This window comes from Pezoporus wallicus, unplaced genomic scaffold (assembly GCF_028554395.1).
Source record: "Pezoporus wallicus isolate ANWC-B61680 ecotype Strahan unplaced genomic scaffold, APGP_CSIRO_Pwel_v1 contig_5767, whole genome shotgun sequence".
Taxonomy (NCBI): domain Eukaryota; kingdom Metazoa; phylum Chordata; class Aves; order Psittaciformes; family Psittacidae; genus Pezoporus; species Pezoporus wallicus.
In genome coordinates, this window is record NW_026640599.1 from 5,897,570 (window position 1) to 5,916,052 (window position 18,483).

General features: G+C 40.6%; 1 protein-coding gene across 1 annotated transcript in view; it reads left to right on the forward strand.

Moving 5' to 3' along the window:
* The first annotated feature begins 1,070 nt into the window (after positions 1-1,070).
* MOSPD2 (motile sperm domain containing 2) overlaps positions 1,071-18,483 on the forward strand; it is a 33,027-nt gene continuing 15,614 nt past the window's right edge. The window contains exons 1-5 of the mRNA XM_057419507.1: positions 1,071-1,093; positions 1,306-1,372; positions 12,904-13,059; positions 13,700-13,786; positions 15,576-15,730. Coding sequence (XP_057275490.1) covers positions 1,085-1,093; positions 1,306-1,372; positions 12,904-13,059; positions 13,700-13,786; positions 15,576-15,730 — 474 coding nt within the window. The 5' untranslated portion in view covers positions 1,071-1,084. The remainder of the gene's footprint in view (positions 1,094-1,305; positions 1,373-12,903; positions 13,060-13,699; positions 13,787-15,575; positions 15,731-18,483) is intronic.

The window sequence follows — 18,483 nt, forward strand, 5'->3', positions numbered from 1 at the left end:
GAGGAAAAAAATGTAATTTTGGGAAGAGCTGAACAGATCCTTAAGAATTAGAAAAACTACACACTGCAAAGCAATGACAGCCTAATTTGAGAACATGACTCCAGTATGTGCTTTACCTTGAAATGAAGTTAAGCAACTTTATACTGAGATATTTCAGTGGCAGAAACATTTTTTAAATATATATATATATATAATAAATAAATTTATTTACCACAGCGTGATACAGGTACACATCATACCATAAGTTGAAAGAAACCATCCCAACCCATGTATGCAGTTTGTGTGACTGAATTGAAAGTGTCAGCTCCACAGGGAAACTAATCGTGCTTTGAACTCTTAAATTTAAGAGTTTTCACTCAGGTACAGGCTTCGTTAATAAACACAACTCATTCTTAGTTAAAATTATAAACTTTTTTCAAGCAAAAAGTTCTCTGAAGAAGAGTCCAGCCACTTTGTTGCCAAGTTGGCTCCCTCCCTTTTCCTCTCCCCCTTCAATCTCTCCCCTGACAAGACCCCGGGTTCCAGAGCGCCCCGCAGCCTTCTCACCAAGTTTCACCAACTTCAGGGGTGCAAAGGGCACATCCCTAAGGTGCCCGGACAGCTAAGGCACCACAGGGGCCACCCACGGGTCCTCACAGCCGCAGCCGGGCCGAGGCAGCAGCGGGCCCCGGCCTAGCTTCCGCCCCCCAAAAGCCGCTGACAGCTGCCCGGCCCAACGGGGGCCACACACAATCTCCTACCGGAGGAAGCCGAGCCCGAGAGGCACAGCGGCCGCCAACCCGTTCCTACCAGCTGCGGATCCTAGCTGGGGAGAGAGAAACGGAGGGAAGGAGGAATCAGAAGAGAGCGCGCGCGCGCCAAAACTCCCGCCGCGGGAAGCATGACGGGAGGGGTAGGGGGCGGGGCCACCGGCTCAGCCCCGGGAAGTGAGTGGGGCCGGCTGAGTGAGACTTGTGGGTGGTTGGCAGCGCCGGTGCCTCCCCTTGCCCTGCCCCTACTGGGGTCACGCAGCGCCTCGATCCGCGTTTCTGTTTCCCCGGCAGTCGTAGGCCTTGCTGCCGTGGTGTGGCGGCTTTGCTGGGGTATGGCGGAGGTGGGTACCTGCGCTCCGATGCCTCTTAACGGCTGCCAGCCCGCCTGGCCTCCCTTCCCCAGCCGGTCCCGGCCGCCGGTAGCAGGTTGGGGGGTGAAGAGGAAGAGGTGGGGGTCGGATGGTGAGGGCCATACACTGGAGGTGCCGGGGTTATGTCGGGCCGCAGCCTTTCTCTTCCTTTTACACCCCTTCTGTCTCGTGTTTGTTTTCAGCAGCGACAGGATAAGGCCCCTCTGGTAAGCGAGACTCGGCGGCGTTTCGAGGCGGAGTACCTGCCAGGTAAGCACCTCGGCCGTGGCGGTGGAGGTCGGGATGGAATGGGAGCTCTGTGGCTGTGGTCTCAGGGGCTTGTCCGGTGTCGCTGCTTTTCCCCTGAATGCTTCCTGTGTCCCACATTTCCTCAGTGAGTGGATCTTTCAGCCTTTTCTTCTGGTGGCCGAAGCTGCCGGGTGGGGATGCTGTATAAAGCCGAGGTTTTCTTTTGGGGTTCTTGGTGCTCTCGGCTGGATCGCCGTCTTGGGCAACAAGACATGCTAAGGCAAAGGTCCGGGTGCTGTTGATTCATGTTTGCTTGGCTGTAGTATGGGGTATGGCACGCTGCAATGCTTGGGCTTTTCGAGCATAAAACATGAGGTGTTGGAGCCGGGGGGAAGTGAAGGAAAAAATTCTGACTTCGGACAGTTTGTCAAGGAAAGAGTAAGTTTCACTTCACATTCATGATAGCCTTAATTAAAATATGCTGCGTATCCAACTCGCAAATGCAAATGCTTTTAAACTTGTAAATGAAGGTAGGGAGGTTGCTGGGTATGCCTGGGGCTAAGCCGGGGGGAGGGGGGGTGGGCATGTCCTTCATTTCGAGGTTTATTTGCATTGGTTATGATAGAAGAGTAGTAGAGTATGCTAACAACTGCAGTAAGGAGTACACTTCATTATGACTGTCCAAAGGCTATCTGTTAACAACATGCTTTTATCCATTCTTAATGCAAATACAGTAAGAGCTCGGTAGTTTAGGAGTTGCATATATCTCCTTTAATATAAGCCCCAGTCCTGCAAGCACATACTTTGCTTTGATGTTCCTGATCAGAATTATTGAGGTTACCTAGCTATCCCTTTTATGTATGGGTTGCATGCTTCTGTGACTTATTTGTAATTGGCTGTAGTATTTTTCTTGCAAACTTTGAGGATCTTGAGGTTGGTACAGCTTTGTTTCATATGATTGCTCTGCTAACTTCTGTAAAGGAAATCTCTTTGGTCTTGGTTAGAGATGACCTATATGTCTAGCAAGATGACAAAATTATTAGAATAATGTCTTGAAGGAGGGAGAGCATATTTTACCATTTGATATTTCTGTGTGAATAAAGATGTCTTTGGCATTCTTAAAGCTGAGGCTCAGCAGAGTGGAGGATCATCTAAAATTATAAATTATTTTGGCTGTTCATGTTTTCAGCTAATGTGTATATTTTCCTATGGTAGGTGATTCATCTTGTTTTGTATTCTATTATCCGAGAGTTGCACTCGTAAACAGTAGCTTCAGAAAGCCTAGAACTTCTCTGGGACATTTGCTGCTAAAAGGGAGTATTTATTACCTTTTAAATTTAATTGTCCCTTACAGTCTTAGAGTTCCGCAAGTTTCTGTAGTTGCAGTGAAGTATCTGTTGGGCTGCTTGTTACAGCCATTAAAACAATTGAATACTGTTGCAAGGTAAACTATAATCCTATTTGCAGTATTTTGAATGTATTTTCTCAATAACCCCATTTTTGGGTTATGATTTATGACTCTTAGCCCTTTCAAGAAAATAGGATTAGGACTTCTGTGAGTTTACATTCTGAAGTCCCTCCCTCGAATTTAGGAATGCCTCAAGCAAATTAATATTGTCGTGCACAATCCAAGTATGAAAAACACACTATTTTAGTTTAATGTGGTCTTTCAGCCTTTGCTATGTATCTTCTAACATCTTTTATGCTTCCTCTTACTTGAAAAATGATGTGAAGATAGTCACTACCAAACATGTGATTTTCTGTGTTGTAAAGGTAGAAATGCTTAATCTCCAGCAATTTTAGTTTGCTTTAAAAACTAGGGCCACTGTTGGGGCACTCTGAGAAACTGATACTTTCTGTGAAAGTTTAGTGTGGTCATAGAACTGGGTCTCTGCAGAATGAACCTAATTCCATTTATGGGTGAGCTGCAGGTATTAAAGTTTGAGTAAAATTTTCAGGAATTTTTGTTTCTGGGGGCTTCAGCTGTTACAGTTTTATTTTCCTTCTGAGGAAGGATTATTCCTGATTATTCTAGAAACTTTGCATTTGTCTTATGAAGTGATTCTTCCATATATATATATATATATATATATATATATATATATAGTTTTTTATATATATATATTACTGGTTTCCCTCCCATGAAAAAGGATTGCTAATGATTGCAAATGCTGTGATGGTCTTTCAGTAATGTTTACTTTGTTGTGAAATGAAAACTTAGAGGGCCTTTGAAATCCTGATTTTTGGTTTATTTATTGGCAGAATACAATGTTTCAGATTGAAGTAGAATATGCAGAAATATATATAGCCAGTTAAGGAAAGTCTAGTATTAAATCATATCTAATGCCACATCTAATACGTGTTGGAATATTTAACATAAAAGTTACAACAAATAATACATTAGTTTTGACTGTTTTCAGCGTAGGATCAGAAAAGTTTAAGGAGTTGAAAGCACCAAAAATGTTTTCTGAATTATAAAGTTATTTCATTTATGTGACTAAATCAAAGAATTGTTTTAATAGATACAGTTTGAAAAACCTGGAGTCAGAGAACCTTACTGATTCATTTCCATGAAGTTTTCATGAGAACTTTCTTGTGTAAGTTGTTCAGCAAGTGTGGCCATTGAGGAGTTCTAGAACGAACGCTTGGCCACTGTGAGATCTTAGGTGCAAAGTAGTGTTTAATGTTAACTGAGATCTTGCAGTGGTAGTTTTTTTGCTCTTCAGTTAATTTTCTAGCTGTATTTGAAAGACAAATCCAGTTCAGGTGAGGAATGTATATCCCTAGTAATGAAACTTGTTGCTTTTATTTAAAAGGCGTATTTCCAATACTGAAAAGTTCCTGTTAGTCCAGTAGACCAGCAAATGTTATCGGATATGGTAGGTGGACAGCATTTTATCTTTGCAGTGTGGGGGCCTAATTTCTGTTTTGTCTGTTTGGATTCTTTGTGAGAGTTGGTGATGTAAATGATTTGGGTGGTGACAGGAACAATGAAAACAAAAGGATTATTTTCTAGTACTGACTGGTACTAACTGTTTTCTAGCAAACAGCCTTGTCTTTTAGTGCATTTTCATTCCTTAGAGGATTTCTAAAATTAGCTTTTATTTCTGGTTTTTGGCTTTCCATTTTAATGTTATGGTGGAAATTATTTATAATCAAATCTTGGTAGAAAAGACTTCCTGAATGGAAAAATCTATACATCCATTTGCATACTTACTATTTTGTATTGCCTGTATTCCCTGCCCCTCACCATTTGTATCCCTTTCCTTTCTCTTGTAGGCAAAGCTTAATTGAAAAGAAAAAGATTTTGCAAGAGAGGTTTCAAAATCCAATTTAAAAGATTAAATTTCATCATGACTTCCTTTAAGCTGGTAGCAAAATGTGCTTTGTTAATCATCCTGGTCGGTTGCATATAGTTTTAGACATGGGGTATCCTGAAAAAGCATAGTGATGTGACTTTTGTATATGATATAGTGATATATTTTTGATACCTTGTTTATTTGTGATCTGAAAAATCTGTTTTCCCCAATTCCTGGCTTTCAGGATAAGAAATACTTGAAGGATAAAATAGTAAACACAGGTAGAATAAACCGCATACTTTTGTAGAAAGCTATGTGATATGCTTGAGCTCTCCAATGAAGTTAGTCTTTAGTGTCACTGAGAGTGTTCAGTCTTGCTAAAAGTTTAAATTTATCATGTTTTGTGGAGGGAGATATTTTGTTTAATGCTGCTTGATTTTGTTGAAATAACTCTTTATTGGGGGAAATAACTTACGTTTTCTTCATCCCTGTTCTTGTATGGCTACTGACCTCTAAATTGCTTTCTTGATTTCCTCATCTAACACTTGGAGGCACATATCTGAATGGCTATAGGGCTTAGCTTAACATATTAAGCATGTACAGCCAGTTAAAATGGGTTTCTCTTCTCTAGCCAAGGCCAGAGGAATAATTATGACTGTTTCAGACCCGAGACTTGTTGGTTGAAATAGCTTAAGGGAGTAGTTAAATTGAGAGGCTTTGTGTAATTGAAACACTTGACATTCTTTAATTTACTTTTTCTGTAATTTTTTTGTACAATGAAGTGGTTTGGTTTTTTTTCCCTATTCAAAGGTGTGGAGTTGCTATCCCTTCTCAGCTTTGTGTATGACTTGTTCTATAACATTTCTAGATAAAAGAGTTCTTTCTGAAGGGAGGAGTCATTCCTGCAGGTTGTGAATTCTGAACTTCTCTGGATTAATTTAGTGTGGGACTTAACTGTGCTGTCTGCTTTTCAGTCTTGTAGTCTTTGTTCTATTCTTGTTGAATATTCTCAAATTTCTATTAGCTTTCCTAATGCATGAGTGCCAGAAGAAAGCACAGCAGTGCAGCATTGGTCTCCTCGTAATGTAGATGGCGCTTAAAAAAAATGTGAAGGGATGTTACAACTTGTGTGTCAAAGAATTTAATTAATTCTTCCAGTGAAGCTGTGGCAGTGAAACTTGTTTTCATTTAGTTCTGCATGATTCTATAGCTCTTTTCAGAGCTGTTGTCTTGTGTTATACAGGATACTTTATGTTGGAAGATAGTAATTAAGTCATAGAGTTCCACTGGAAGTTTCACAGCTTGAAGACAACTATTGGAAGGGGAGAATGTGGTCATAGAAAGGACTGAACTTCTCTCTTAAGCAAGAAAGAACTGAACTTCTCTCTTAAGCAAGAAAGAAGGCAGGCAACTAATAGGAAGAAGCTGCATTCAAACAGAACTTTTTTTGTCTTCTCCCAGTCTTCTCCCTTGACCTCAAATGTTTAATGAGGAAATGAAAGTAACTTTAAGTAGCTGTTTTTAAATTAAGGTTAAATAAAACTATAAACTTTGATACCTCTAAAATTATGTCTGAGATCTGGTCAATCTTCTTGCTCAGTCAAATTTTCATTGTTTGAAAAAAAGTTTCCAGATGCCTGCAGAATTATGGGAAATGCACAATTTTGAAGAGGAATTCCTTCTTTGAATTAGCCTATTTTCAATGACTGGATTATTGGTAGGACTCCAGCAATTTCATGTCACTCTGCTTTATATGTGTGAGATAAAACACCTTTCTTTTAGGAGGTAGATTTTGACTAGGTGTTCCTGACTTAGCGTGTGTTGTAGTATATATGTAAATTTAGATTATGTGTGTCATCTTCTTGAGAATTTAGTTGCTGAATAAAGGAAAATTTTATTTTTTTTTTCAGCTGTTCCTATGTGTGGATACAGCTTACTTTTCATTGATGCTGAAAGTTTGGATAAAACGCTTTCTCTGTTCAGCTTTCACTTTCATTTCCTTCAAATATTCACAAAGTTATATTTCTATTATTTTTTAGTATTATCTAAGTTGAGAGTTTGGGAACATTTGTTAGGGGCCCAGGTACGTGTGTTCTGAGACACATTCCATGTAATGATGTGTGAATATTTTTAAGTTATTGTTTGATACAAAGTCTACTATTCTGTCATTTTGACAGTTCTGCCCAAAGAGATATTGGGAGCAAAGAAAATGTCCAGAAATATTATCCTCTTAGTTTTTACCTGTTGGTGCGTGGCTTTTTAATTACACAGAGCCCAAAGCCCTTATACAGATAGGGTATACATGGAACTAATCTCGGAAAAATACTTGGCTGATCAGTTAACAGCAGTCACTCTTAGCTGGAAGCTAGTGTGTGTTAGATACTATTAAACCAAGTTGGAGTAAGGTAGCTCAGGCACTGGAGTTACAGTATCACAGTATCACAGTATGTTAGAGATTGGAAGGGACCTCGAAAGATCATCTAGTCCAATCCCCCTGCCGGAGCAGGAACACCTAGATAATGTTACACAGGAATGCGTCCAGGCGGGTTTTGAATGTCTCCAGGGAAGGAGACTCCACAACCTTCCTGGGCAGCCTGTTCCAGTGTTCCGTCACCCTCACTGAGAAGAAGTTTCTTCTCAAGTTTAAGTGGATCCTCTTGTGTTCCAGTTTGTACCCATTACCCCTTGTCCTATCATTGTTTGCCATTGAGTAGAGCCTGGCTCCGTCCTCGTGACACTCCCCCTTTATATATTTATAGACACTAATAAGGTCACCCCTCAGTCTCCTCTTCTCCAAACTATAGAGACCCAGCTCCCTCAGTCTTTCCTCATAAGGGAGATGTTCCACTCCCCTAATCATCATAGACTACAACTCTCTGGCTTCTCTCCTTCAGCCAGTTCGCAGTCCACCTCACTACCTGATCATCCAGTCCACACTTCCTCATTTTAGCCGTGAGGATGCTGTGGGAGACTGTGTCAAATGCTTTGCTGAGGTCAAGGTAGACCACATCCACCGCTCTGCCATCATCCATCCACCGTGTTATTTCCTCATAAAAGGCTAAGAGATTGGTCAAACATGATTTCCCCGTGGTGAAGCCATGTTGACTGCCCCTCATAACCTTCTTATCCTTGATATGCCTTAAAATGGTACCAAGGATAAGGTGTTCCATCACTTTCCCAGGGATGGAGGTGAGGCTGACCGGTCTATAGTTACCCGGGTCCTCCTTCTTGCCCTTTTTGAAGACTGGAGTGACATTTGCTTTCCTCCAGTCCTCAGGCACCTCTCCCGTTTCCCAAGACTTGGTAAAGATGATGGAGAGTGGTCTAGCAATGACTTCCGCCAGTTCCCTCAGCACCCGCGGGTGCATCCCATCTGGACCCATGGATTTATGGATGTCCAGATTGCTCAACTGTTCTCTAACCCATTCCTCATCGACTAAGGCAAACTGCTCCGTCGACCTGACTTCATCTAAGGTCTCAGGGGTACAGGGCTCTTCAGGACTGCCCGCAGCAGAGTAGACAGAGACAAAGAAGGCATTCAGTAACTCTGCCATCTCTTTATCTTCTGTCACCAGGGCACCCATCTCGTTCATCAGTGGGCCTACATTGCCTCTGGTGTTAGTTTTGTCTGCCATGTATTTGAAAAAGCTCTTTTTGCTGTCCTTGACCCTTCTTGCCAGGTTTAATTCTAAGGATGCCTTAGTCCTCCTAGCTGCCTTCCTACATCCTCTAGCAGCAACCTTATATTCCTCCCAAGTGGCCAGCCCCTCCTTCCATGACCTGTAAACTCTCCTCTTCCACTTGAGCATACCCAGCAATTCCCTATTTAGCCACGCAGGTCTCTTGGCCCTCTTCCTTGACTTTCTACGTGTCGGGATGCTCCGATCTTGAGCACGGAAAAAGCAGTCCTTGAATGTCAACCAACTATCTTGGGCCCCTTTACCTTCAAGCAGCCCTGCCCATGGGATTTCCCCTAGCAATTGCTTGAAAAGGCCAAAGTTTGCCCTGCTAAAGTCCAGGGTTGCAATTCTACTTGGTATTCTACTAGTCCTGCCACACAAGATCCTGAACTCCACCATCTCGTGGTTGCTGCAACCAAGGCAGCCCTCAACCCTTACTGCTTCGACCAGATCCTCCTTGTTAGTGAGGATGAGATCCAGCAGCGCTCCTCTCCTGGTCGGCTCATCCACCATTTGCAGGAGGAAGTTATCATCCATACACTGGAGGAACCTCCTGGACTGCGGCTGGGTTGCCGAGTGGTCCTTCCAGCAAACATCAGGGAAGTTAAAATCCCCCACGACGACCACGGCCTGTGACTGTGAGGCCGCTCTCAGCTGCCTGTAGAAGGCCTCGTCAACTTCCTCACCCTGATCCGGTGGTCTGTAACAGACACCTACAACAGTATCCCCCCTGCCAGCCTGCCCCTTAATTCTCACCCACAGACTCTCAACTCGCTCATCATCTGTCCCTGGACAGAACTCGGTGCATTGTAGTTCCTCCCGCAGATAAAGAGCAACCCCACCACCCCGCCTGGCTGGCCTGTCTTTCCTGAAAAGGACATAGCCTTCCATGACTATATTCCAGTCATGTGAGCTGTCCCACCACGTCTCTGTAATTGCCACCAGATCATAATCTCCTGACTTAACACAGGTTTCCAACTCCTCCTGCTTATTTCCCATGCTGCGCGCATTGGTGTACAGGCATTTCAGGGAGCGAGCTGAGCACACCGATTTCACCCTAGGATTGTAGGAGGCCTCCCAGTCTTCATTAATTCTGGAGCGCTGCCCCACTGGGGCAAGCCCAGCTACAACCCCATCCCCCTTTGAATCTAGTTTAAAGCTCTCCAAATGAGCCCTGCTAATTCGTGCCCCAGCATCCTTTTGCCTCTGTGAGACAAACCTTTCTCACTTGTCATTGTCCAGACTGGTGCCCTATAAAACCAGCCGTTATCAAAGAATCCAAAGCCCTGCCTGTAGCACCAGTCTCGAAGCCAATTGTTCATGAACTGAATCTTCCCATTCCTTCCCACATCAGTGGAAGATGGAAGGAGAGAGGAGAAGATCACTTGAGCCCCAGACTCTTTCACCATCCGCCCCAAGGCCCTGTAGTCTTTCTTCATCCCCCTCAGACTGCGGGAAGCAGCTTCCTCCCCACCTGTCTGGAAGACCAGCAGCGGGTAGTAGTCTGTCGGGTGCACCAGGTTGGGGAGCGCCCTGGTGATATCCCTGATCGGGGCTCCAGGCAGACTACACACTTCCCTATGATGAGGGTCAACTCTGCATATCGGGCCCTCTGTTCCTCTCAGAAGGGAATCCCCTACTACAATGACCCTTCTTTCTTTCTTAACAGAGGCAGTCTTGAGGTGCAAAGTCGACCCCCTTTTCCTATGTGGCCTTGTGGGCTGGCCTTGCACCACATTCTCACCTACCTCTCCTTCAAGATCCAGGGCCTCGAACCTATTACGGAGGGACACCTGGGGAAGCAGGGCAGGAAGGGGGGAGGGTTTCCCACGACCTCGAACTGGAACTCGCTTCCAACCCTCGTTGTCTTTTTGGTCCCCTACCTCTGCGCAACAGCTACAGGGCAGGGGCTGCCTCAGGCCATCCCCCTCTGTGTGAGAAGGCAGGGGGTCCTTCCCCTTTTGGGGGGTATCTCCCTGGAACCGTTTCGACTGGCCCGCCAGGGAGTTACTCCACCAGTCAATCTCCCTTTCACACTCCCTGATGGTCCTCAGTGTCTCAACCTCCTCCTTAAGTCTTGCCACCAGGCTAAGCAGATCTTCTACCTGCTCACACCTCACACAGGTGGAATGCTGTCCTCCCTCCCCCGGCAGCAGCAGGCTCTGGCACTCCCTGCACCCAGAGACCTGAACAGCCACGGTCTGGGACGGGGTCTCTGTCTGAGTTGCTGTAGTCACCTTACTGCAAGCTCTCTTTCTGGAGGCAGCCATATTGGCGCGCAGTCTGGGACACAATACAATACTGATGTTAAAGTAAGTCTTTGTTCTTGCAAAGCCCTAGTTTACTGTGGCTATGGGTAGCAATATGTGGCTTTAATAGTCAATATACTGTATTGAATAATATATAGTATAGAACAGCTAGTATATCATGGCTAAGAGAAGCAAGTGCTTAAGTACTTCTCTTCCTTTAATTGACTGTGAATGTGCCATTTAGTTACTTGTATATGACAAAATCTTTGAAGAGGATTTGGGTTGGAATGCATGTTACATGAGGGGAGGCTCTAGAATCCCTCTGCCCTTTTGTGTTTTCAAAACTTGACTGGAAAAGGTACGTAGCAACCTGTTTGAATTTGGCAGTTAGCCTTGCTGTGGGCAGGAGTTGGGACTGATATGGCCTGTAGAAATCCTCTCCTATTTTTTTTTTTTTTTTTTTTTATGATTCCAATTTGAAACTAGGTATTGTTATTATTTCTCAGGCAGAAGTGTCCAAATAGTAAATCACTGGCGGGGATAGTAAATGAAATTTCAAAGGGAGATAATCAAATTTCAAATGGGCAGTTGAGACTTTACAAAATTTAATGCCCAAAATCTTTGCAACTTATTCTATCTGTGATTGACTTAGAGCCACAGCATTTCAGTCTTATGCTGAGTGTTCACTCTAATGGGCTTTGTCAGAATACAGGGAATGATCTGTCTGGTGCAGCAGACATTTCTCATATGGAAGTTATGAGAGAAGGGACTGAAATAGTGAGAGGTTTTAGTGGATTGGAGATTTTGGGCCTGAGAGGAGAAAGTAGGACTCTAAAATTAGGGAAGGTGGGATTTGACTGTAGGCTTGGCTAAGGTACAGGGTAAGGTAGTAGAATAGGATCCAGGGAAGGAGAAATTAGAGACCTAATGAAGAAGGAATCAAGTAGGTAATGTATATGAGAAGCAATTGGATGGGAAGAGATGCACTGGGGGAGTGCAACTATAATAACTCCTAGTGGATGGATGCATTTAAACTGGGTGTATTCTTACGGTTATATTAGCTAATTTGTGCCAGGAAACAGGATAAATAGAAAGGTAAGTAAAATAGGTCATACCTTTGCATGTAGGCCAGTAAAACTAAAAATAGTAATAAAACTTAATGGTGTCTGTTTCTTAACATCTTTCTCAGAGTTACAAAGTCTGAAACGCACATTCCTACAAGTGTTTGGTTGTGGTTCTAAATAGTTAGGTTTTGATGGTTCTGAAAGTAGCTATTTTGAATTTATGGCTACTGACATGGGAACAGTCTTTCCAGTATGTTAAAATTAATGTCTCTTTTATTAACGACCAGTCTTAACTTTTTCAATGCTAATAGCAAAGAATTTTAAGTGAGTAGTTTAAGAGCTTATGTGGTTTTTAGTAGGTAGCAAAGAGATTTGTACCAGTGTCTGTTGCTTTCAGAAGTCTGTTTCTATCATGGGCTCTTACTTGATTTACATTCCAATTATGCAGATTTCTCTGACAGAGAGGAGCATTGATCTAAAAGCTGAACCTTTGTTTAAGGATATCTACAATAAAAAATAGGACCAGTTAGGCATCTGATTTTTCAAACTTTTATGTTTGAAAAATAGTTAAGAAGAAGAAAATAAAGTAAGGAGCAGCAGCACTATTTCACCCAAAGTACTTCCTAAAGCACATTAACCTATTACCCTGCTGCTAACCTGATACAAGAAGAATTTGAACCTTGGGGATTTTGTACTGCTCTAGCATCGCATGTAATTTGTGTCCATAAGGTAACAATTTCTAAGAAGTGTAGAATGTGTAGTCCTGTTAAAGAAAAACAATTTTGTTTAATGCAGTGTTGTATGGTGTGTGATCAAAAATAGTCATTTTAACATCTGTTGTCTGGCTTTCTGATGCCTATAAGTTTGAGAAGTCAAGCTTGAACTAATGGTGCTTATTGTATACAATATACATTCATCAGTACACAGATTCTTAGACTGTATACTAATTTTATGTTAACTATAGAAACCTGGGTGTCGGTTTGGTTTTTTGTTGTTTTTTTTTTTATTATATTTTCCCTTCACACACCTTCTTGTTTGTTTTTTTTTAAGAAGAATCACAAAAAATATTTTGAGAATAATCTTGTAGTGTGCCTAGATGTCACCACAGTAGACAAACATTTTTAATCAATTTCTCGTGCTGTGCTTTGCTTAAGTTTGGGACTCCAAAAGAATCTATGTACGTACCAGATGCTTATATTGAAACTTGACAATGTTTTCATAGCAAATGCTATCTTCTTACAATAATTGATTTATTTGTAGATAAGTCAGATAAATATGATTCTAGAGATGTGGAAAGACTTCAGCAAGATGATAAATGGATTGAAAATTATCTGATTTGGCGTCATGATGTTGTGGATGATACATTAAAGATGATTGATGAAAGCTTTCAGTGGAGGAAGGAGTATACAGTTAATGGTAAGCTATGCTAAATAACGATTTTGATGGTGTTTGTTGCTTTTCTAATGAGCGACAACTGATTATGTAGTTTCATAATGTGCCTTTTAAAGTTTTGTAAGTACCACAGGGTGGGTGTGTGGGGGGTGGGAATTAGAACTATTGCTTTTAATGTTTATCTGCACTGAATGGAGTCCTTAAAAAAAAGCAAATAACAACAAAACCCTCCACAGAAACCAGGGTTCTGTTGTTGTCATAGTAGCACTGGTCTGTCACCCTAAGTAGAATAGGTCTGAGTTTTATATTGTTGTATGTTGAAGGTGAGCTCTATATACAGGACTTCACAATCTGAATTAAAGATTAGAGCAAGAGGGGCTTAGATATGAACAAAAATATACATTTGCAGTATTTTTGTAGTAAGTCAGGTGTTTTTTTCCTTGCTTTTTCCTAAATAGATCCTACTCTACAGCATGAGAGGAAGAAGATAGTAAAGATTTCAAGAGTTCAGTATTTGTATTTGTTTAGTAATGGCCTTGGAAAGTGGGTTATAAAGACATTTTTGTGTTTTGTTGCTAGACGTCTGCGTTTTTAGCGACATCTATTAAGTTACAATGCGATTACTAATATGGTTACTGAGGTAATGTTTCTTTTGGTTTTGCAGACTTGACAGAATCTGTCATTCCAAAATGGTTATTGGAAAATGGTTCTCTCTTTCTGCATGGATATGATAAAGAAGGCTATAAATTATGTAAGTTACACAAAATATAATATTTTCAGTCACTGAGCATTATTTTTTGTTTCCAGCAGATTACCATCTATTCTGAAAAATAAACTTTTTAAAACCAGAAGAAGGTACAAATTGACAACTGGTTTTTACTAAAAATGAGAATTTTTAGTAAAAATAAGATTGGTAATTTTTAGTATGTCTTTGGATTACAGAAGTGGAATGAAATTATGAAACTCTGTCCTAATTATAATGCAACCTTTAACTTTCCTTTACATTGTTTCTGTTCCTACTGTGGTGAATATGTGACTAGTATAAGTGTTCATTACAGTGCATTGTCATTGCTTTTCTAGCAGCCCACATTTTTGCAGTGGCTTTGTTTTTTTTCCTTTTTTTTTTTTTTTTCTGATGTCCTTGGAATGTTCAGTAACAGCGTGGGCAGCTCAGGATTGTTCAAGTCTCAAGTTGTATGATTAATTTCTAGTAATTAAAAAATTAGATTTATAGGGAACCAGTAAATATTGCCTGAAATACTCCCAAATTTGTATTTAATAATATATAATAGATGGTCAATATTATGACAGCAGATCAATTCATAGAAAATATGTTACATATTTACTTTTAATTAAGCTTAAATCCTGTGAGGCAAAAGAGGCTTTTTAAGCAAATGTCTCATGAGGCTTTCCAAGCAGTGATCTTGAACCTTGAAAAAGACCAAAAATTTAAATCTGAAATTCTGCTTTTCCTTGGTTTCCATGGGCTAGTGTGCACTTCCCGAAATACACTAACAGTCCAGTTTTCTACAGAAATTACTGTTTTAAACACCAATACAATTTTCTATTAAAAAAAAATCAGAAAAATGCAGTTTTTATGCTATAACTGTGTTTTGTCAAACAGCCTCTTCTCATTATAAGTGCTGTATGAAAAATGGCTGCTCTGTTACGCTTCATGGTTTTCTTTTGTCTTCCAGGGTGTTCAAGGATAAGTGGTAGTGATACCTTTTTTATAGCACGTGGAAATCTGTGTGTGATTATACTGGGTGGTTCCAATTGGTGAGATAGGGAGGGAAAAGAAGTAGGAAAAAACATTGGTTCCTTGCATCAGTGCTTGGGCTGAGAAAATTTCATGACAAGAATGTGAAGGCTGGCTATATAATTTTATTTTCATTGCAACATAACTAATGTCTCAATTTTCCATACCTGAAATGTTTCTTCTGTGAATGTTACTTGGGTCAGAATATCTGACTTGATGTGCAAATTCAGATTGTGTCATAGTGAAGAGCTCCTTGTTAGTTAACATTTGAGTCTGCATTCTCCATTCTCATTCTGCTGTATAAAACAGACATTTCAAAGTATAAATAAGTTTTTCAAGAACTATTAGTTACTTTCACAAGAGCCCTGTGTTTGAAATTCGTTTGAAATTCTGAACTTACAGTATCTACTTAGTATGCTGAGTGATTTCACAACCACAACAATACTTAGAATATATGCAGAACATAATATTAGGACTACCTTATTATAATCCAGAAAAAAGTAGCCTTTATAAACATGAAAAGTATTTTTTTACTCTGTTTGTGCTGTAATTGTTTTTATTTTCAATTTTTAAAAATTTCTGTTATTAAAATGTGAGCAAGGAAACGGTGGGGAAAATGCAGTTGCTTCTCTGGCTGTTCAGTGGCCATAAAATCAGTAGAAATGTGGACTGCAAACTCAGAGGAGTCAAATTTCAGTGCATCTTGTATAGTTATTTGCATAGTGTTTTTTGTTAATATGGATCTGTTTTTTCAATTTTTATGTGTTTTTCTTCTCACAAGTTTGGTTCAGAGTGAAGCATCATGTAAGAGATCCTAAACAGCAGCTTGAGAAAAAGAAACTGGTAGCTTTTTGGTTAGAACATTATGCCAAGAGAGATCATGGAAAGCCCTTAACAGTGGTATTTGATATGTCCGAAACTGGTATCAGTCACATAGTAAGTATTTTTATTGTACTTTTCTGATTGCTTTCTGAATTATGTAACCTGTGTCTCTAGAAAAATAGAAGTCGCTGTGCAGTCCTTGACCTCTAAATATCTGTCCTGGGTTCAGCAGTAGCAGTCATGTTTCTCCTTCTTGTTAGCTGGTGCAGTGCAGTGTTTTGACTTTTGGCCTGGGAACAGAGCTGATAACAATGATGTTTTGGTATGGCCAAGGACTTTGTGAGCCTCATGCTCTGCCAGGGAGGAGGGGAAGCCGGGAGGAAGCAGAGGCAGGACACCTGACCCAAGCTAGCCAAAGAGGTATTCCATACCACAGCGCGTCATGCCCAGGAGGTAACTGGGAGTTAGCCGGAAGGGCTGGGAGACTGCAGGGTTGGAGGAGGTATCAGTCAGAGCTTGCTTGGGCTGGGGGTGGCGAGTTATTGGTCAGCTGGTGGTGAGATGTTGTATTTTCTTCCCTTGTTATTTCCTTTGTTATTATTGGTGGTAGCAGCAGTGATTTGTATTATACCTTAGTTACTAAACTGTTCTTATCTCAACCCCGTGGGAGTTGCATTCTTTTTGACTCTCTGTCCCTCCGGGAATAGGGGAAGGAAAGAAGGGGGGGAGTGAGTGAACGAGCCCTCTGCCTGGTTTTAAACCGCGACAATATCATAAGAGTTGCTTACATAAGCGGTATATAGGGCTTTTTCCGCATGACATGAGCAATTTCCAAAATCATTCGTTATATATTAAACTTCAAGTCTTGTGCATCACAAAGTTGTTTTTAGTTTGGTGGCTAGGCCAAAATAACTATATATAGTAGTTCACCAGCTTGGTTTGTCGGTTGTCATATATGATATTAGCAGAACTTACTTTCTAAGCACCCAAAATGCAGTAGCCTGAGCCATCTTTTATTGTGAGTACAGTTGCTGCTGCTTCTTCAACAGCTTCGTTTTCCTTGTCATCCTCTTTTCTGGATAAACCAGTCAGTCGAGTGAAGGATGGAAAAAGGGGATAGTGGTGAAAGATGCAGTGGCTGAAATTTTTGAGAATGATAATCTGTTCTGATAAATCAGCGTCTTCAGTTAACAGTTCTGATCCTGGTCCTGCCTCTCTGTCCTCCATGCTATGTATGCTGTTCCTGTATATTTAAATTGTGGTCATTTCTAAAGTCCCTGCATGCAACTCCACCAACATGAAATTCCATCTTCTAGGTATTTGGAATAAGTGTATAAAAATAATTTCATACCAGTTAGTCATATGTCAAGTCAGTAGTCTGCTTTGGGAATTACTTAAAGATTTGTTGTAGTCACACATGGTTTTGTGTAATACCTTTCCTGAGGTAAACTTCAGAGAATATTTAAGTTTAGATGCTCATTGGAATTTAGAAAAAGTTCATGTATGTTACATGAAACTTAAAAATGCATTTAAGAATCTTCCTGAATTGATAGTCTTAAGAACTGTTAAGTTCTGTGTCTGTATGGAAAAGTGGAAGATCTAAAGAATGTGATCTGTGGGCTTTTGAATTTTCAAAACCTTTATTTATTGCTTCTTTGGCCATAATATTTCATAAACTGATCCTGAAAACAATGCTGTGAAATGTTAAAATATCCCCCAAAGTCTTCCCCATGGAATGTTCGTACTTTGGAAAGCCAGTAGTTGAGTATCTTTTAATTTTTGCTAAAGCTTTCACAAAGCATGTAACTATCTGGTTTTATGTGACATCTGGAATTTTGTGGCGTTTGAGGACACTCAGTATTTGCTTTTGCTTCAGTGGTTCTTGCATCCTATGTGAACATGTTGTAACTTGGGGGAACAGTGCAGGAGGTGACATTTGAGTAATTTTAATGTAGATAGGTGAAAATCTACAGAGTTCTGCCATTTTCTTCAGCTGAGTTCAATAGAGAAGTACATTTTTAGGACTCGCTTTAAGAAGAAGAATCTAAGCTGGTTTAGAAAAGATGAAATCTTTCCTATCATGACATATTTATAGATTTAATCTAATAGCTAAAAATCTCCCAGATTGTCTATAGATTAAAAAAATTAGTCTTATTTCCACAGAATCTTGGCTATCCTGCCATTTCTACAGCAATGGCTGAAACTTGTTTGTTGTTCCTTCTTTGTAGTGTAGTGGGAATGCATTTAAATATAAGGAAAAAACCCTTTCTGCCTTTTTCTGACAAGATTAATGTTGCATTAGGACCTTGCAGCTATGCAATACAGGGCCACAAGCTTTTGAGAAGATATTTTAACAAATAAATATGGTTTAATTCAGTTTTGCAAGGCAGGATTGGTGCTTTTATCTGTACTATCCACAGTTCTAAAGATGATACAGGAGCCATGTTTATATAACAGGAGTAGAGGATTTTAATAGTTTCCTTGATGTGAAAAAGCAGCTTGATTTGGGTTTTATGGGGCATATCTTGAAGCAACTTTTTTTCTAATGTCTTTGGGACTCCCAGAGATAACACTGAGACAGCAAGTGCTGTCCATAAGTGTCCCATTGTACAGTGTTGCTGTGTAGTTAGAACATGTCTTACAGAACAGAAATATATTTTTAATGGCTGTTTGTACCCATGTAGAGAGTTGAAAAATTTTTCCTGAAAGAACTTGGATTTGTTCCATAGATCTCTGTAGGTCAGCTTTCACCACTGTTCTGCAGCCAGGTAAATTCTAATAGCTCAAGACTTGCTGCACCAGTTCAAGTAACTAGAATAGATGCAGTTCTTGAATGGTCTGCTGAAGTCTGTACTTCTAATTTCAGT